The sequence below is a fragment of the Numida meleagris genome, chromosome 3 (assembly GCF_002078875.1).
Source record: "Numida meleagris isolate 19003 breed g44 Domestic line chromosome 3, NumMel1.0, whole genome shotgun sequence".
In the NCBI taxonomy this organism is placed as follows: Eukaryota; Metazoa; Chordata; class Aves; order Galliformes; family Numididae; genus Numida; species Numida meleagris.
This window is the reverse complement of record NC_034411.1, coordinates 20382376-20404123: the sequence shown is the minus strand read 5'-3', so window position 1 is coordinate 20404123 and position 21748 is coordinate 20382376. Positions and strand designations below refer to the sequence as shown.

The following is a 21748-nucleotide window of genomic DNA, read 5'->3' as shown; positions in this document are numbered from 1 at the left end:
TAAAAGTAGAAAAAATCCAGGTCAAGGAAAAGTTCATGCACTGACCTAGAGAATTATACAAAGATTGCTTGGTTAACTAGCACAAAAACTTGCAGGTATGTCTTGGCCTGCTTTAGGTACGTGTGAGTATGCAGAGTTTAAGCATCTTATCTTAGGTCACAGAAAAAGTTAACATCAGAATAGGAAAACAAAACTAAAGAACACACCTTTTCATCCCCTTTACCCATCATTCCACTCATCTCCCCCTCACTGAGCACTATTTTTTTCTGGGGAAAATTCTGTGAATGTGCATGCTTCCTTTTTTGTAAGCTCATTCATTTGTCCACTAGTGTTCAGTGTACAAAATATGATTTTCCATCAGTTCCATTATAGCATTAGCAGCTAGAAATATTCTCTCAGTGTTTTCGGTGACTTTCTTTTCCTAAGAACTGTAATAATTAACTGCTTTTCAATTGTCATCCTCATTGTTACCTTATAACATGAAGTGTTTTCTCTACTTTGACTCTATATTTCTCTTTTCAACAAAAACGTCCCTGATCATTGCAGGGGAGCTGGACTAGATAACCTTTAAAGGTCCCTCACAACTCAAAAGATTTCATGATTCTATGAAAATATTGGTGACTTTTTTTTAAGTGTTTACTTATGCTGTTTTTATTTTTGTTTTCAGTTGAGTGCACTGCTGATTTTGTATCAACCCAGTGAACCACCCTTTGTTACTCTGCTCCTGAGTTGACAGTTGTTACCAGAGACAGATCGCTGTCTCAGTCCATCAAACAGGCCAAAACTTGCAGCCTCTCATATCATAGGAAATCTTCATTCTCATTCTCAGAGGCCAGATTAAGTTGCCAGATGAGGCAAGACTGGTAACTGAAGAACACTGTGATAAACTAGTTAAACTGTGAATCCAACATATTTATTCCCTATTTATCCAAAATGTTGAAATGTCCACTCTTGTTTACTCTGCCCTTGATAATTAAGCTCTGGATATGGAAGGCAGACTTCAGGCTTCTCAGTGAATTAGTTTCCTCTGGGAAACTGCTTTTGAAGTTGTTGGGGTCCATCAGTCCTGTTCACTTTTTAAGCAGGAAACTCCAAAATGTCAGAAGTCAAGCTAGGAGGGCAGAAGGCTGTCTTGACTGAGCAGGGGTCTTCTTCTAGAACTTAGGCAGAAAATGAACGTGTGTGACCACAGGAAGCAAGACCGGTCAACATGGAAGGACTACATATATGCTGTTCCCTATTGTAGAGAGAAAATTAATGCGGCCAAAGCTCAACCAGAGTTGAAGCTGGTCAGTACACCAGGGGAAAACAAAAAGGGCTTTCTAAAAATAATGTTAACAGCAAAAGGAGAGCCAGAGATAACATTGTTGCATTACTTGATAAGGACGGTCACCTCACGAACAGGGACATAGATAAAGCAGGTATGTTTAATGCCTTCTTCACCTCTGCCTTCAACACCAATGATGGGCTCTGGGGGACTACAACCTTCTATAATGCTAAACTCCCAGCCAAGCCCTAAACTCATGCAGGAATTGCTGCTCTGTTCTGATGTGCTCACACCTTGAGCACTGGGTGCAGATTTTGGTGCCACAATATAAGAAGGACATAAAACTATTAGAGAGTGTCAAGGGTTTGGAGGGCAAGGTGCATGAGGAGCAGCTGAGGTCCCTGGTAGGTTCAGCCCAGAGCAGAGGAGCTGAGGGGAGGCCTCATGGCGGCTGCAGCTCCTCACAGTGAGCGGAGGGGCAGCACTGAGCTCTGCTCTCTGTGACAGCAACAGGGCCTGAGGGAACAGCATGGAGCTGTGACAGGGGAGGGGCAGGCGGGAGTTAGGGAAAGGTTCTGCACCATGGGCATTGAACAGGTTGCCCAGGGCAGCGGGCACAGCCCAGAGCTGCCAGTGTTCAACAAGCATTTGGACACTGCTTTCAGGCAAAGGGTTTGCATTTTGGGCAGTGCTGTTTGGAGCCAGGGGTTGGGCTCCATGATCCTTGCCTTTTCAACTCAAGAAGTTCTATTCCATTTAAGAAACATGCTCCAAAAATTTACTAACTTGCTAATTACATGTATACCAACTTAGTACTTACATAACCTAATGAGAATTACAGTTATGTGTGAGATCTCATAGCACTCTGGACAGGCTCTCCTTTGCTTTGCAAAGTAAGCCAGGAACTGCCTGCTGGTCGTCACCCCTGCCTTTCCAGTCAGAAAACATGCACAGTTCAAGCTAGGCAGTCAGGATGTATTTTCATGCATACAGTTTTAAGATCTTTCAGACACCTGTGCTTTCCCAGAAATTTTGCAAGAAATTTCATGGTCTAGAACAGTTTTATTGCAGGAAGGAAGAGGAGGAAGGGTTGGCAGGTCAGACAAGGCCTGCTGCTCAGCTGCAAATTGGGTGTAGGAGAGGATGCAACTAGGAATCTGAACTAGTTGTGTTTTTATCCCAAGCACAGTATCTGTGAATCATTCATGTCATATGGAGATGGCAATATTTAGACCTCAAAACTAGTTATGGAGTAGTTCAATAGTCATGTCATGGTAGAACGACAATCAGCTACAAAAGTTTGTCAAGCAAGAGCCTATGTAAATGCATTTGTTAAATGCAATAAATCAGCCTGCCTTTAAAACACTGAATTAGCCCAGACTAGAACTCTAGTACTCTGAATTCTAAAGTTATTCCAAACCTTTTATCTCACAACCATCTAATCAGGGAACTGGAAAAATCTATTTACACAGTGCTCCACAACACAAAGGAGAAAGACTAAGCATCAACAGCAACAGAAGAGGATGAAACTACCAAGCTGTTTGCATGACGTAGGGAAAATTTGCAACACCTCTGAAAAGACTCAGTGTACAATATTCTGTATTGCTCATTCATGGCCTCAGAAACACAATGTCTCTAAGAGCTCCTGACTGGACAGTGTGTCTCTTTAATGTCCCAGAACAGTTTAGCACTGCAAACAGTAGCACTGCAAGCAGCATAACATCACACTGTGTACAAATGACAGGAAGGCATCAAATAAAACAAAAATGCTTTGTGTACTTATGATGTTAAATTGAAGGTAGAATACATAATTACAGATTAAATCCATTTTGTTTGAGAGGTTTTATTGGCAAGTGATGAGATTTTAGAATTTTAAAAGAGACTTTACATACTGAAAGAAGTTCAGAAACAATTAATTTTAAAATCTTCAAGTTTGTTTTTCTATGGTTAGAGCTTGCTTTCTCTTGCTGCAGCTGTACATAAATGGAGATTATCACAGTATCTGGTTTCTGAATCTATGCCCATAATTCATGGATGCCAATAAGAATTTGCCATTCTCCAGGGACACTATCAGAAGGAGACTAGCTAAACACACAGAGCAGAACTGGGAGTCTCAAATCCATAATCAAATATCTAGATTGATTGTGTCACTTGCACTTGTATTGATTTCAATTGGAGCAGCTGACCCAAGGGAATAATAAAAATGTGGAATAAAACTGATTTATGAGAACAAAATAAATCCTTTTGTGAGTGGTAATGAATTGGTACTATTTAACCCTTTCAATTACAAAGGGAAAACACTATTTATTTTTTCAGAATGCTGAGTTAGCCAAAAGGATGTCATATAAAAAATGCCAATACTGTCAAATGCCATTACATTTACTTGTAATACTTTGGAAAGAATGAAGCTCTGAAGTTGATCTAGGATTTTTATTTGATATAAAGACATTATTTTGGCTTTTCCAGTCATCTTACATGAAGCATCATAAATGGTGCACTTGTAGACTGAAAGAACCTTGGAATCATTTAGTAGAGTAGCATTCACTAGTCTGTTCAGGGCAATAGCATGTGGAGTAATAAACATCCATACTAACTGCGCTCCTAATAAAAGAAGACTCATCACAGTATCTTGATCTTTCTGACTTAAGAAAATTATATGAATAGCATCCAATTTGATCCTCTTTATACATTTCAGATAAAATCTTCACCAAATCTTGTCAAACCTAGATTTTCATCATGCTTTCTCTAGCTGAGGAAACAGATGGGTTTTACATTACTCTCTAAAGATATTTGTTTTCAAATCACCACATATCCAATTGCAATTTCTTCATCAGTGAGAGGTCTAGTCAGATTATATTTATTTTATTTGGATCACATACTTACTTTGTTGACACAAATAATTTTTTGTCCAAAGACATAAATTACTTTTTGCATTTAGGATTCACAACAGATACCTAAGCACAACTAAAGTGGCTTCCTCAGTCTTAATGACAGTTAAAAACTCTAAAAGACATTCATTAACTAATAAATCATTTTAATAGGAGAACTAATCAGCAGATTCCCTTTTACTCGATACCGTTCACCAGTGCCAGTTCCAGAAGATTGCTAATATTCCCCAGGCTACTGTGAGGGAGCAGGGATAGTCTCAAAGACTATCTTACTATCCTGCTGTTGGATTTCAGTCTATAATAACTGACAACATCTATCTCACTGAAATAAGGCTCATCTTTATGTACTCCCTTTATAACACAAAATCCAACAATTAACACAGTATACAAATAGACGTGTGTATATGCAGGGGAAAAAAATCACAAGAAAAACCCTATTAACAGAGAGATGTAGAAGACCAATTAAAAAGCACTGTTTTCTAGAATCTTCACCAAGGAAGCAATCAAGTGCAGAGATCAGAGAGACTGCTTTCCTATCCTTTCTCCAAGACACTTGAACCAAGAAACAGGAACGAAAAAGATATCTGGTGCATAAGGAAATAATGCTAGTAGTTGGTGTATTTTGAAACCATACACAGGCTACTGAAGCTTGACTAAAAATTACCCAATAATTATCTTGAAGCATGTGCAAAACTACAAATTTTCTAGCCAAGCAAATGAAACTTTAAATGGCACATTCCTTGCTGCTGAAGTATCTCAAAGTCCTCTTATCTAAGAGAGAGGACCAAACATGACTATTTGAAAATGGATTACATATCCTGTTTCTTCTCTCTCAAACACTTTTAGGACTAGTCCACAACCATGATTTCAAGTAACAATAATACCTAGCATCCCTATAGTATCTTTTAGTTTGAAAGCATACAGACATTAACTAATTAATCCTGGCAATGTCACAGGGAGGTAGATAAATATTATTATCCTTGTGTTACAGAGAGACAGCTATACAGGGGTTAAATGACTTGCCCACTTTCAGCAGGGTAGAGAAAAGCACATGGAGGATTTACAACGTCCCATAACTGCCCTCAGTTCACTCATCCAACCACGATGCAATGTCACCAGGATCTAGACATATCAAAGGTTTTACACAGTCATATTTTGTTATTCCGTATGGAAAAAAAATAAGATTAATCCCAAGTCATGAATCACGGTATAGCATGCATCATGCTTCAAAGTATGTAAGTGTCTACAGAAATTCTGTGGAAATAATGTCTTTTACATGGGCTGAACATTTGTGAAACAGCTTTTCGCTGGTTGATTACCAAAAAATGTTGACATAATATTATCGCACAAACGATACTGAGAAAGGGTTGCATACAGTGTCTTATCAGCAGGATATGAAGCCGATGACACACCAATTTTAAAGAAGAAAGCTAGTTTGGAGGAACAATTAAAGACGAAGGAGACTGAAAAAATGCAAGGAGATGATTAATGAGAAAACTAATCATTGTCAGCCTTGGTAAAGAAGCTAAGGACTACCTCATGAGCACTCTACACTGGGAGTGGTGAGAGTATCTTTCCTATGCAGCCACTAATGACAATGAAGATCCCAACACTGCTCATGGTGATGATGATGATGATGATGATTTTTGCCATGGTTCCACCACTATTCAATATTCATTTGGACCTGCTCAAACTCCTTGTTGCTTGTTCCCATTAATGATGCTATTTATGCTGCTTGGAGTATGTTAACAATGGTACAAGTGCTTCACTGATTGGTCACTAAACTTCTGTGTACATATATTACTGGATAATTACGAAGTATTTAAGTCATTATTACTTTGACATGGGCTATGTTTTGGGGAATTGGGGTGAAGGGATGACATTCACAGCAGTGCAGCTGCTCCCATGAAAATCATCTGCAGCAGCATTGTCAGGCTTGCAGGTGCAAGGCCATGAGAACAATAATCCCACAATAACACCATGAGCACTTGTAACAGAAAATACTGCCACGGAAGATCTGGAAAACACTGCCTCAGCAGCTTTAGGGTCCTTGGCTTTAGAAACACTAAGGCACTGAGTTACCTAAGGCACCATGCAACATCACAGTAGAAAAAACCAAACCAGATTAAATCTCGTTATATATTACAAAGGTAACTGGGGAATTACTAGTGTCAACGCAATTTCTCAGAGTCACATTCATTTTGAAACTTTACCCTTTTTTAAATTCAAGGATCTCTACCCTCCCTGGCTCCACCTGAAGAAAGGATTATTACTGTTATTAGTAGTGTCACATTTAACATGACTATGCTATAAAAATCAAGGATCACAGCTAGAGAAATCAGGTTGCAGAATTCATAGGGTTAATACAATCTTAAATTACTGGAGGAAGTTGGAGTGACTTTTCCTGTCCTTAGATAATGAAACATCCCTGGCATAGGAACACCAGACCTTACAAACATCTTTAGTAAGTGAACGAATGCAGGAGGAGCACAGTCCTGATATTTATCTACCATGAAAAAAGCTATTGATATTTCTTTCGTCCCCACCTCTTGAATGTTTCCACTACACGAGAGGAAAGGCTTAACTTCTCATTAACAGGCAAAAAAAAAAAGCAACTCTTTGAAGAAATAGTTTGTCTTGAAAATGATTTGTGTGCTTTTACATTTTACATATAACAAAGGAATACACTGACATTTTTGTGAAAGATATTTTCTTGCAAAGATTAAAATGCATCCTAACTTTTGTCTATTGTCAGGTATTGCATATTCAGCTGTTACAACTATAAATTTAAATCTATACTTAGATATTTATCTTTATATGATTACTATGCAAACTATAATTCTTACATTTAAATGAAATTCACTATTAAAGCTGGCCTAAAAAGACTTTTAGGAATGTTTAGATATTTCTGAAATATGTTTAATTCTCAAAAAATGACTATTTCTTATCTCATCAGATCTACATGTAAAAACCTTACCTTCTTCTGCTTCTTTGAGGATAACGTCCCCAAATTTTCCTTTTCCATTCTCAAGCTTTCAACACATGACAGACTAGGAAATTTAAGGGGTTTCAGCATTCCTGTTCCCAATTTTACTGGCACAAGCATGTGTCATACCTTCTCCAGAACACATTCTTAACATTCCAGATTTATATTCTGGTGGTAGAGTGTACGGAAAGCACTGTGGTCAATCAAGATTGTAAGAGGAATGTTTGAATAGAAGCCAAGTTAACAGATGCTGTGCCTCCTTCTTTTTATTTTTAAACTAAAAAAAAAAGAAATCAAGCTAAAAAGATTAGATGAACAAAATCCTGATGTCTAGGTGCAAAAGTCAACTTTATAAACTTTTTTTTTTAACAATAAATTGCTTTATTCTATTGTTAGTTCTTGTTATTTGTCACAGGATTAAGTAGGCTGCAAGGATGCTATCCTGCACAGTATCTCCAAATAAGCAGAAATGATCAATAATTCTCTGAATAAAAACACGTGAACTAGTAAATACTAGCTGAAAAGTAAGTACCTTGGGGATGCTATGTCAACAATAGAAATTGCAAAAAATAAAAAATCAGAAAATAACAACCTTTGACTTCTACATTTCTGAGCAACGCAGAGTTCTGCAACTTTATGTTGCAAAACTCACTAAGAACTTACAGATAGCTAAAGCTTCTCTTGATGTCAAACTTGCATTCCCAGGCATCACAACACCCATAAAACTACAGATTTAGATGAATTTCATGTTACTGTAATTACCTCACACAGGAAGGAAGATGGGAATTTCCTCCAACTCTCTTCTCTGGAAAAGAGGTAATACCTGCTTCTTCCAGTGCAAGAGCTTCACTTCAGATATCCAGATGCAATTAAAAATGATCCTATACTTAATCTAAACTACACTGAGGATAAATAAGAAAGGTGAAACTTCTTGAGGGAAATAATTCTGAATTTCTCAGTTCCTGCCCTCCCCCAAGAGGGGGAGCCCTCTGAGAATTGGAAGTTTATTAGATAGTAACAAGAAATAACCTTATCTTATAGAAATAAAAGTTATTTATGATCTGATAATATTAGTATTTCCTGCCTTGGACTAACATATTATAAAACAATTTATTATTTTTTATTTAAGTTTTGTCCGTGGAGGAGCCAGGACTAAAACGACTTGAGGCAACTTGTCTGCAGGAAGAAGTATAACTTGAGTGCTGCAGAGTTGGGACAGAGCTTCTGATTTGTAAAATCATGTTTGATCCTGTATGTAGTTTCTGGAAACAAATGCCTGTCTGGAAAATCAGAATTGTAAAATAGATTCAACAAAGCTCCTTTCTATGTTTGAAGGAATATTTAAAGGGAAATGCAAACAGAAAAATGTACAGTTGAATTTGAAAACAAGGGCTAATTGACACAGAAATTTCTGTTCCATACACTGTTAAAGTATAGTTAAACTTTAGAAAAATCCATTAACAGCATCCTCCTCTATTGGCAGAAAATCCAAACTGTCTCCTGCTGATCCACATTTCACACTTGTAATTCTACAGTGACCTTTTCAATCAGTCCATGATAGTATTTCCTTCTCCTTCAATTTGGCTATTGATAAATGCTAACTATTTACACCAAGACCTCATCACGCTAGTAACAAAAAAATCCAAAAATAAGTACTAGATAGAGTATCAGAACTAAAAAGCAATAAAAAACAGGACATGCATTAAGAAACATTTATATTGGATGCTTAAACATTTGAAAGTCAAAAAAAGGATAATTTAAAGGTTTCTATACAATTAGAACATTCTCCCTTGGTTTTATGTATTATAAAATAATTTTTACTGATGTATTGTAACAAAACTAAACCACAGCATCTTTTAATCTTTTGCAAATGACATAACAGTATCTGATTTCATTAAAAAAAATCTTCTAGAATGAAATAAAAGTGAACTCCCAGGCTGTTCGCTTCAATTCCTATTAGGTATGTACATTTGTAAAAACAGCTGGACAGAAAGTTATAGGATATCTTAAGAAATACGATGAATGGCAGACCCATTTGATGGAAAAATACATGTACATAAAATATTAAGACAGTCAGAGACGTACATGTATGAAATCTGAAAGGTTTGGAATAGGACAAAGAAGGAGCTAAGCCTGGGGACATCCATAGAATATTCAGTATGAGATCAACTGGGGTCTCTGAAGAGTTGGAAGAACAAGTTCTTGACAGAGAAAGCGTTAAGTTACATGTTATTTAAGCACTTCCCATGTCACCAACTTGCTATCTCAACATACCATATGTTATAGTAGGTCACTGATAAGATAACAGCATATCAAGCAGAGTTTCAAACTATACATTAGGGAGGGTGTTGTGAAAATACAGAAATACAAGCATTAGAAAATACTCTGTCCAGGGGCTACATTTACATGAAAGGATTTATGTGCTTCAAACTGCTTAGAACTGGAACATGGAACAAATTTTCTGGTCTACTCAAGGTTAAAGCTGCTACATAACAGCTTCATGGAACAACAGGCCACGGCTGGCATCACTAGGCTGGCCAGAGAGTCAACCCAAATCTTCCCCAGCTCCCCTTTCTTCACTGCAGACATTATTCTGTAGTCTAGTAAATTTTGAAGTACTTTGCAAAAGAACACAACCAAACTTCTTCAAAAAAGGTACTATACTGTTTGGGAAAGGTTACATTTGTTTATGAGAGACTCATATTCCTATCAGAAGCTTGAGATTTTATTTATAATAATGAATTTAAATAAACATTTTTCATTTGAGAGAGATATATACAAATTACTAAAGTGTGTGGACACTGCAAGAAACTCCTGTTAGGAAACAATCTTCAAAACCCATTCATTTAAGTGAACTTTAAGTTCTGAGATCTAAAACCTGTTTTTCAGGCCTCCCAAAAGGACAGCTTAACGTATTGGTGAGCCTGTCACTCATTTAAGCTGTAGGAGAAGCAATTCACTGTTTATATGCAGCTACTCTAGGTGAATTCAACATCCGTTTCTTACATTTCAATCCCTGCCTCTTTAACAGACGTTGCGGCAAAGGATGAAATACAGTTGTTCATTATGTCAACGAAATACCAATTAGCCATCAGACAATTCAATAAGCTTTGTGTAAATCTAGTGAACAGATGATGTCTTATGTAAGTTTGATTAATAAATGCTTAATTTTCTTCCTGCATACCCCCAAACAGCCAGCATAAAGGTCAATTGCTGGAGCTCTGACTTCTAGGGGGAAGCACTCTATTTATTTAGCATTGCAAAGCAAAGTTTCAGCAACAGTGAACAAAAGTAATGAAATTTTCTGGATTCCATTCCCCAATGATTCTTTCACTGCCACCCAGCTCTCCTGAGTTGAACTAACACAGCAACTACTTTAAGTCAACTCTTATAATTGCTTCCAATTTGCCTGTTTTGCTTTTGGCAATTAGCAAACTGAAATGTTATCATGAAAGAGTCCATCTCATTTATAAGGCCAGGTTTTCCCTCCACTAAAATATGCAGGCACTCTGTTCTTTATTACCAGCAGGAGATAAATGGCTGGTTTTCGTTGCTGAAGAATATATAATGGTTAAAAAGTCACTTTTTTCCTCCAGCTCTACATAAATCACAGAACTAGTCAATATTTAATAATGCTTGCCTTGGTCTGGAGTCCCTTGATCACCCCTGTCATGTGTAATAGCTCCCTCTCCGATATCTTTGACATAAAAGCCCAGCTTTACTGCAATACTAACATGTAGAGGGTCATTACGGATCGACATTTACCTTAATCTGTGACTGCCAACCATGAACCGATAAATTCCAGCAGATTCCACTGGGAGAAATCAGTAAACTTCTCAGTGGAAAGAACTGAAAGAAAATTCTGCCGAGAACAGAATACATTTTCTACAAGGGCTGCTCTGCAAATGGGTTCTGACTTTTGAAAGTTCTCCAGCTGCACAGCTTTGCAACATTTAATACCATTTTGATGGTTTGAGAGACGGGATGACAACTGAGGATGACATGACTTAGAAAGCAAGCAGAAATTTTCTCTGCAAAAACAATGCAAGATTAAACACAAGGGGAATATGGCTTTTGCATTATTCACCCTGCTGCCTTAGCGGAAATGGCTGTGCTGTCACAGGTCCAGCCAAAATGTTGCTCCTTTTTTTCAAATTGATCATCACTCCTTCTCCTCATAATCTTACAAGTGCTTCACAGCAGAATACATCAAAGCCTTCGTTGCATAAAAGAGGGACACAACAGCCTTTGTGAGAGGTCAGCTGAGACTGCCTACCACACTTAAACTCTTCAATGAAAGTGCTTCTCCAAACAGCACACAAACAAGTTCATTTATATACTAGTTCACAGAGGACAGCAATTACAATTTGTATGTTCTCTTTACCACTGATAGTGGAAGCACCAAACCATTCTCATCTTGAGCATTAAAAAAAAAAGGCAAGTTATGAAGCCACCAGTGATTCAATTCTCTATCTGTTACTGCATTTATAATACTGATTAAATTTGTGTACAGTACATAGAAGGATTAAATGTCATCCAAACATTATTTTCAACCACGATTTTGTATAACAAGAACACATTTTTATAGTAGCCTGATGTCAATCACACTATTTATAATGCGCTAAAAATTAATGACAACATCGTTAGGTATAATTCATAAACATTTGGGTACAATATTGTATTATTTATTACACTTTAGAGTACGCTTAATAGCTCAAATTGACATATTGAATGCTTACACACATTTTGTGAGCATTCGTTTTTATTCACTGCCCAGGTATTTTAGATTTTTATAATAATTAGAGGACATAGCATTTTATTATCAACTGAAAAACACATTCTGCATAATGCATTTGAAAAAAATAACCATTTACATTCTTTGGTGTCTTACATAGTCTTTTACACAAGGGTATCATCACTGTCTACTCTAATACTCTGATTTAGTAATATTTTCACACAAGACTACATTATTTTGTTTAGATTTAAAATAATTTAAAAAGCATAACAGTGCAAACAAGACAGCTGCCTATGATACAGTAAGATTTAATAAATAACTTTTTTGGGTTTTGTATTGCATAATTAATCTGCTTGCTATATGGAAATAAAGAGTTGGGCTTCTTTTCCTTTCTTCTTTTTAAGTATCTGATTTCATTGCACACTTTTTGGTAGCTGGCTGTACAGCCACTTATATAAATTTCAAATGCACCCACAATCAACGATATTATGTACAGCTCTCAAGAACATCTCCCACTTATGTAAGTAAACCAAATGAAATTGTGTGAGTCTAGCTTCCTTATCTGAGTAAAGGTGGTGAGATAAGACTCCAAGTGTATATCTAAAGACTAAATGAGTGCAGAGAGCTTATCTTTATTTCCCAATGTATGTGTTTGTACAAATGTAAAGCACCATAAATCAAAGTAGTGGTTCTTAAGAGTAAAATTGGAATTTCTAAAATAATCAGTGTAGTGGCAAAAAGCAGCAAAATGTAATGTTAAAGAAAGTTTTGGAAAAAAAAAATGAACACAACATCAATGCTATCTTTAGAGTTAGTATAAAGGAAAAGAAATACCTTGATCAGCATAGAATAGACCAGTGAAAAAGACTGTGTAGGTCAGTTGTCCGTTAGGTTTATTTGGGGCAAGCCATTTCAACCGAGCTTCTTTGGACCCATCAACAGTAGCAAATACATAAACTGCTCCCTCAGGCGGAGCTTCCATGGTCCGAGCCTCTACCTGCAAAACCAACCATGAGCTAGTGTTTTGTTGCCATAGTTTACGAACAGACAAGGAATGAGAAATTAAGAAAAGTTATTTTAGAAATGAAAAATAACACAACAAAACTATCTAACTGACACTGCACACATCGGAATTTTTAAAACATTTTACTTTCATTTCATCTATATCTGCTTGAAGCTACCCAGCAACTGTCATATTTTACATGAAGACCCCTAAGGACAGGAAACAAATACTGGAAAACAATGAAAGATTTGTATCTTAAAGTATATAGAACCTCATGCAGATGCACGAGCTTTGTGCTTAGAGAGAAAACAGAAGTACTAGACATTTTTCAATTTCTGAATTTTAAAAGACAACTGTAAGGCACATGTATTTAAATGATGTAGTAAATTAATGTAAATATGTGATAGAGGAAAAATATGCTTTCTTGAGTATTGGCTGCATTCCGAATTAACTTTTTTTTCAACTAACAAACTTATCTTGTAACAGTAAGTAGATATAGTTATAACAAGAAAAAAGCAAAACATGATAAAAATATGGAAAATGCAATGAGTATGAAAGATTCACTTCAGATTAATATTCAAAATCATCAAAATTTAGTATTTAAATATCGCATCTTGTAGTAAGCATTCAATGCTATGAAGCAAAATAATTACCTTATTTATGGCAACAAACATGTTTCTCATACATTGCTGATTTGGCATTTTCTAAGGTATAAGATGGTTTCACACCTTTCTAAGTGCCTTTCAGCTGCAAGTTCATCGGAGTGCTAATAAATGCTATTTTTTATCTGCCACACCTGCTCTATCACCACAATAACAAAGCACAGCATACTTTCACTTGTCCTTGAAATATTAATATTTTACTTTTTCACAAGTAAAATTTGGAAAGCCAATTCCTTATAAGTGTCTGCCTAAATCTTTGATGTGCATCAGTACCTCTACATGCATGCTTCCAGAGTCATACACTAAATTAGCACAAGATTATACTTAAAACAGATGAGGTGTTACAGAAAAATCAACAAGATAATGTACATGCTTTAAGATAAACAAACGCTTCACAGATTCACTGGATAAGTGCCAGATTGATTATTTGGATTTTTTCAGTCAAAACCATCCTTACAGAAGAATTTGACTAAATTGTGCTTTCTAAGCTACAATAATATCCTGCAAGGCTGCACTGCTTAATGCAGGTACTCTAAACTCTCCACATCAGAAACTTGGAGAAACAAAGACCAACTATTTTTACTACTGAAAAGGATATTCTTAAATGAGTATAGTTTGTAGTAATCTTCGTCATAACCTGAACAATTGCAGAAGCTCTTCTGTGTCCCTAACATGCGACTGCCTCTCGGGAGCAAATTAACACTGTTTCAGTGTTGGAAAACCTTTTCCTTATGACCTGCTGTTCTTGGTATAAAAAGTACTGAAATATTGCTTAAAATCAGTACAGTACATACAATATCCCTTACAGTTACACATCTGCAGAACATTTGAAAAACAGTATTTTGTGCAAAACATGTACATAAAAAACATACATATAAATGTATGGCACCTAAAATCCAATTTGGATTTCCATTCCTGAACATTACTTATACAGAATCCTTTGATATTTTCAGATGTTTATTAATAATATAAATAAAAATATGCTGGTATCATACATGTAACACTCAGTAATGGGATAGAAATTTAATAATTAAAAACATTGCCATCCACCAAACTTAAAAAGTTAGGACTTTTTACTTCTAGTACTTTCAGTTGTGCCCAAACTAAAAAGTTGAAATTAAAGTTTAGGAACAGTGCACTAAGTCAAAGAAACAGTACTGATCATTCCCTTTTATTTCAAGCTGTCCACTGTTACATTAATTTCTTTTTTTTTTATGCATCTGATCTTTACAAGACCTAACACATTTCAAAATCAGTACTATATATGATCACCTGAATTCCACCAAAGAATTTATTAGAGGATGCACAATTTCTTCTATTTCTTGATAAGCCAGTTTTTTTTGTTTGTTTGTTTGTTTGTTTTGTATGTGTGTGGGGGTTTTTTTAGGCAGTAAAGAAAAAATAGAATTAATACAAAAGTAAAACTTTGGGTTTACTAGCAAGACATTAAAATTCAGAATTTTTGAATTTATGTGTTATAGATTTGCAGATTTAACTTAAAAATAAATCATAATCATTGACAAAGCACAAAAAACCACCAAAACACTGATCTGACCCAAATCAAAAGCTTATTGAGACAGAGAAATTGCTAACACACTTGTAACTGATTAAGATCTTCAGAGCCACCTTCAGAAACACAAGCAGGAGAAATCCAGGATTTAGTATAGTCACATAGCATTCTTTCAATCGATTAGGGCACATTAAACACAAGATCAGGAACAAAAATAGCTGGAAGGATATCATCTTATGGCTTCCCATACTATTTAGAGTAATGAAAGAGGTGAAACATTTGGATTTTTTTTTTTAAGTGTTAGATTTATACGGTAATTGATATAAAAATCTTTCAAAAAGTCAAATGAAGATGCAGTGCTTTAACTTTCTGGCAGTACTTAGGTGAGCCTCAATAAAGACGTTGTACTTCAATTCCTGTTGATTAGAGATGGATCACTGGCTTTGGAAAACAATTTGTGCGCGGATCACGGGATGCAGATGAGTATCCGCTACAGCGACCCCTGCTGGGAGCTGTTGCAAGTGTCACGATATCAAGTCGAGTTCGGTGAAGACATGAAAAAAGGCTATTAAATGAAATGTAATAACACTAACTACTGGGGTTCTGTTCTCCTTTTCAATGCTTATTTGAGGGTATAGGAGTACTGAAAACACATTTCATCTGTGTGCACAGTTTGGCAATGACCTGTCTTAAACATCACTACTATTGCAGTGGATTAGGATATTGCACATTGAATACCTTAGAACAAGCTTTGCTTTTCAGGTAGGTATGAAGCCATAAAAAACGTGGAAGAAAAACTGGCAAAAAGCCATTCAAGCTTTTAAAAGTAAATATCTTTCAAAGTAATCGAAGCTATAAAATGTTTAATGGTTATAAAGTCTAGTCATCTTTTACAGATAGATGATGTTACAAGAATTTGAAAGAAAACATTCTAAGGAAGAATATTAGAAGTGTGACTAACAAATTATAACATAAAAATAAAAGCTACAGTCGTACTGGATATATCAGCTCAGCCTTTCACAACATTAAAAAAAGCCTCAGAATCTTTGTTTTCACATGTCATATTCAATATTCCTGTCTTCTCAAAACCTGAAAAAATGGGATGTTGTACAAGACTGTTAAAATAAGTCTAGTAGAATATTTTGATAACAGACCTTTCATTCAAGAGATATTTAAAAATAACCATATTTTCCCTTTCTGACTTTTGCAATTCTTGGATTAGCTTCAGTTCTTTCAGACAGGCAGTTAGAAACTTGCTCATTAATGGAACAGTAACTCTTTCATTATATTATGTCCTCACAAATCTGACTAATTCACATCTGCACCTTTAAAACATATAAACTCTACTTCATTTCAATAATGTGTGTTTTCAGCCTCAAATTTTGCCTTTCGTTGCTGTACCTATGCTCTACTTTGGAATGGTGCCTAACAATGACCTATCAAATCTTAAACAGCTCTTAAAGAGGAGTTTTTTTAAATGTCACATTTTGCCAGATGGGTGAGTACTGACCAGAGTGAATCATCACCATTTACTCTGATATTCACTGCCATCTGACATTTATTACACTCCCAGAATGCAAATTGAGGTACTCACCAGTGGACCCAAAGCACAACCTTTCGCAGTACATGCTTGGACTCTGAAGGAATGCAGACTCCAAGGAGCAAGTCCATAAGCATAACAATTTAGCTGTGATGAATTTTGTATTAGAACACCATCCATATACAATCCATAGCTGGTAATAATACCTATAAAACAATGTGATAGCACTCAATATCTACACATCCACAGAATTTATAAGAAAATCTTTAGTGCAACAGACATGAAGGTAGTGGTAATATTTCGCATAGTTTACAGTTAAGCAGTTAATTATTTAACATTACTGCACATATAACAGGAGAAACACACTCTTCCATTTTTAATTGTTGAAAATCTCATCAGTTAACAGCATTCTTTGGAAACGATTACAATCTTCCAAAGATTACGCACGAATAAGCCTGTTAGTAGACAGCAGTTAATATCAGGAAAATAGAGGTAAATTGTTTTTACAGCTTACTCTGCATATAGCTATTGAAACAAGAACTGGAAAGATACACAAAACCATCTCACATCTTAGTAGCTGTAGATCTAGAGAAAAAGTCATTGACATAATTATTTAAATGATGAAGGACAACTTAGGCTAGCACTAGCCAAATTTCCATTTGGCTATGGAAAACCATAGCTTGCTACTTCTGGTTACATTTGTAATTATAGTAATCTTTGTATCTTTGTATGAGGCTGACAAATTCCCTTTTTGGATAACAATACTGCATTTTGACTAATTATGGACGAGAATGAGGCTATTCTAGATTTCCAATTGAGGGTGGTCAAAGAAAAAATAAATGTTTATGGTCAAGCTTTCTGAAGAGCTTGGTGTCTGTAATTCTGGCTGACTTCAACTGGACTTGGAGGCTTCCCATTAGCTTTGGACACTCAGTCTTCCATGCATATGCAAGTCATTTTGTTCAAAATATTCCAGAATTGCTTTTTCTTCCATTGAATTATTATGAATGTTCTAATTCTTGAGGCATGTACAGAAAATGCTTGAGAAATAAAATAAAAAGAAAAATAAAATAAAAATAGAGAAAACACCTATTTATTGTAAAAATTGCTTAGCTAATCTTTACTTCATTTAAAACAATTTGGTTGGTTCGTTTGTTTTGAAATTGCACTCAGGAAGACTGCTTGAAATTGAGAAAATAATTTTCTCTCTACTCAATGGATAAATGCTTCATAAAAGTACACAACTTTGCCAGATGGGCACTGAAGTGCTACTCTACAAAATATACAAGGTCTGCTCCAAAAGTAGTGCCTTCTATTTTATGATGTTGGCCTATGATGTCAGAGGCAAATGTCAGTGGTGTGGTAGTAGAGGTTCAACCTTCCTGCCAATATTCCATTATGTGTTGTTGCCATGTGACAGACGGCAGCAGAGGGGCAGTCTGAAAAAAATGGCATCTGACATGGAAGAGTATATGGAGCAAAGGTGTGTTGTTGGATTCCTCCATGAGGAAAAAACAGCACCCACTGACATTCACTGATGCTTGCTGAATGTTTATGGAGACCAAACAGTTGACGTGAGCTCATTGGTGGTTGGTGTGTTGCAGCAGTAGTGACAACAACAAGACAGACAAGACACGTTCAGAATGGCCATGCACAGCTGTCACACCACAAAATGAGGAGCATCTCAATTAGCTCATCTGCACAAATCAGCTAATGGTGGTGAGTGTGTTGAAAAATAGTGTTTTGTAGCTGAGAATTTGCTCTATCAAATAGTCCTGTGGTACTCTGTGTATGTTGTAGTTTCCATGGAAATAAATAGAAGGCAGCACTGCAGAACTGTGTGTGGAAAGCAATTCACAGATTCCTCAAGTCTTTTCTATTCTATAAAACTGAGAGGCTAAACTCAAGTCAGATACCAGAGACGTATGTATGGGAGGAAGTCCTGGTAAATCACACACTATCAATCCTATCACATTTGATAGGCCTCCTAAAGCAAATATTCCTTGTGGTTCCATGTCTAGTTCCTTGTAAGGCAAGGGCATCAATGGTTGATATTGGCCCTATATTAAATAAACTATCAAATATAGATATTTTATATTTATCTCAGAAAGGAAGCACTTTTAGACTGACAAAGGCATTTCTGATTGTAAACACTAACATCAAGGATGTATTTTACAGGGGAAAAAATAATGAGGTACTTTAATACTTATACCAGTAGTACTAATCCTTTAAAGTCATAGTCAAATCATATAAGTATTTCCTTTGATATTTGTGGTAACAGCACGAATCACAATGAACTCATTTTATATTAATATAGGTGCCATATGTACCTCTATGAGAACTCCACTGTAATTCAGAATGAATTAACTGGACTGTTATTTTAGAGTGTTCCTGCAATCACATCATTATGCAGCATCTCCACCATGAGGAGCAGCCTGAAGGTCAGCACTATGAGCTCTTGTTAGCTCTCCCAATACTGTCAGAGAGCAACGATCTTTAATAGGCTGATACGTTATTTGTTGATTTTGGTTCTGCTTCTGATTTTTGTGACTTTTATGGATAAAATTACAGAATGAAAAAAAAAATTATATTTCAAAACAAAAGACTAGTAGCCTAACTTAGAGACATGAAGCCATTTTCTAGATCAGGCTTAATTTTTTTTGGCCCAGGATAAATAACCTCTCTATCTCACTCATACATGTTTACAAACCATACTGTGAAGTCCAGAGTTTGCTTACTTTTCAAGATTTGCTAGATACTCCTGAAGAGTTCACAATTCATGAAATATTGAAGAGCACATCTTCATGACTACAAGGCTTTAGAAAGGGCACACTGAGAACAAGAAATTATGCAATTTCTTTGCAATTATTAATTCTAGATAGCTAGATTAAATCTTGGTTACACTGAAGACAAAATCATTATTGACCAGGGCACAAGTGCACTTCACTCTTGAAAAGAAACCCAACAACACAGTTTAGGCTTACACTCTGAAGAAAACTGTATGGTCACTAGGAGTCCCTTGCATGTGTACCCCCTGTACCGCTTAAGGTACAATCTAGAGGTCAAATCTTATCTTCATTGACTATGAACGCAAGTACTCTTTTGCAAGCACAAGAGCAACTAGTGCTAGATTAGTTCACTGAATAATTTCATAAATCAGTTTTAACTATCCCTGTTATTCCCTATATAATTCCATATGGCCCTGAAAGATAGACTTGATTTTATCTACGACCTGTACAGAAGTGAAGCTTTTGAGAAATGAACATCGTAAGAAAATTTTCCTTGGTGAAAAGAGAAAAAGCCACTTTTTTAACGTGAAAAAACTTCAAAAGAGCAGACCTCAAACTATATAGCAAGCCTATAATGAATACGTTCTGAAGAAAACATGGCTTCTTTATTGAGGCCACTAGGATACCGAAGGCTCTGAACAGAATATCTGATGTCTTTTGTCATCACACAATTCTCTTTAAATCTTGTCCTGAACAAAATGGGCTATTTTCTTTATATTACATTATCTACATATTTGACATGTAAGTGATAGAGGCAGAGGGGTGTTGTGGGGTGTTGCTGTAAAGTGACATACCTCAGGGCTATACTCTCTCAATTATTTTATTTTTGGTTTGAAAATAAGACAAAAGGAAATATGCATTACAAGTATACTCAGCATATCATCTTCCAAATGTCTTTTTTTCCCACACCTGATACAGAAATCACATACCTGAAGCAACACTAGACGAAGAATTGGGTGTACTCCCTATTTTCTCTGAAACAATGATTTTTAACAAAATTTAAATTGACCTGAAATTCACAAAAATGAAGGCCAGAAACTCAATGTCCATATTCAGATAACATAACTCTTTGACATCTACATGGACCCTTAGCCCAGTAAATCTCAATGCCAACCTTTTATTCATTATGCCATTTTTGTGAAGAAGCTAAGTAGCCTGTAATCCTATTTTCCATAAGTAGTCTCAAGGGTGGTATATTAATCCCCCTTAACTTTGTCCATTTGGTAGCAGGCAGCTAGACACTATATATATCAAGAGAACATAGTAAAGTCCATGCTGTGAAAATCCCAGTTAGACTACACGTCTACTCAACATCAGCAAGACCTAATTAGCTTCCTGTGCTCATGGAAATATACAGTAATAATTCTTGGTAATAATCTACCAAGGAGATATCTATTTATGATGTGCAAATTGTTGCAATGCTGAGGCTTCCACCTGAAACCAAGTCAAAATCAGCAAATTCAAAAAGCACTACTTACGCCTAGTAGACTGAAACTCACCAACTATGAGCCAGCTAAGCCAAAAGTGGAAAACAGATTCAATGCTTCTGAAGAAGGGAGCTACATTAGAACTTCATTAATCTCCAACCACAAGAATATACCACTAAAATGTTGAAATAGCAAAATTTAAGGGACAGTTGCCTTTGTTGATCTTTCTCATATTTCAGTCTTGAATGAAGATTCACTTGAATTCACTTGAATCTCTCCCACCAATTCTAACAGTAATGAAAACTGTCTAACACTAACACACATGGTATCCACACATCACCAAAAAATAACAATTCCAAGGGAAAAATACTCCGTGGGCTTCAAATAATGGGAAGATGTGAAATTAACAGAGAATCATTTTACAGGGTACTGAAGAATGTAATTTCTTTTATAAAACTTGGTTACTCCAAGCCATTTATTTAACTTCATAACAATCTATTTATTATATTTAAAAGGGGAGCCAAACTATATGCAGCAAACATTGTATTAACAAGAAGATACAACATGTAGGTTTATAGAATCATATAATGGTTTGTGCTGAAAGGGCCCTTAGAGATCTACTTGTAGCCTCCTGACATGGACCAGGACACCTCCCACTAGACAAAAGCACCATCCAAACAGGCCTTGTACACCTCCAGGGATGGTGCGTTGTCACAGCTTCTCCAGGCAACGTGTTCTAGTGCCTCCTCGCTCTCACAGATTCTTCCTTATATCTAACCTAAGCTGAACACAGCACTGCAGATGTGGTTCCACAAGAGCAGAGCAGAGGGGCACAATCACCTCCTTCCCTCTGATGATCAAGCTGCTTTTGATGCAACCCAGGACATGGTTGGCTTTCTGGGATGAAAGTGCTCACTGCCAGTTCACGTCTAGCTTTTCAT

The 21748-nt window shown here is 36.1% G+C and overlaps 1 protein-coding gene across 1 annotated transcript in view; it reads right to left on the bottom strand.

The window, feature by feature from the left end:
- The window catches only part of USH2A (usherin), a 373387-nt gene that overhangs the window by 157984 nt on the left and 193655 nt on the right, over positions 1-21748 (bottom strand). The window contains exons 35-36 of the mRNA XM_021393255.1: positions 16646-16797; positions 12711-12873 (exon numbers count right to left, since the gene is read on the bottom strand). Of these exons, the coding sequence (XP_021248930.1) occupies positions 12711-12873; positions 16646-16797 (315 nt within the window). The remainder of the gene's footprint in view (positions 1-12710; positions 12874-16645; positions 16798-21748) is intronic.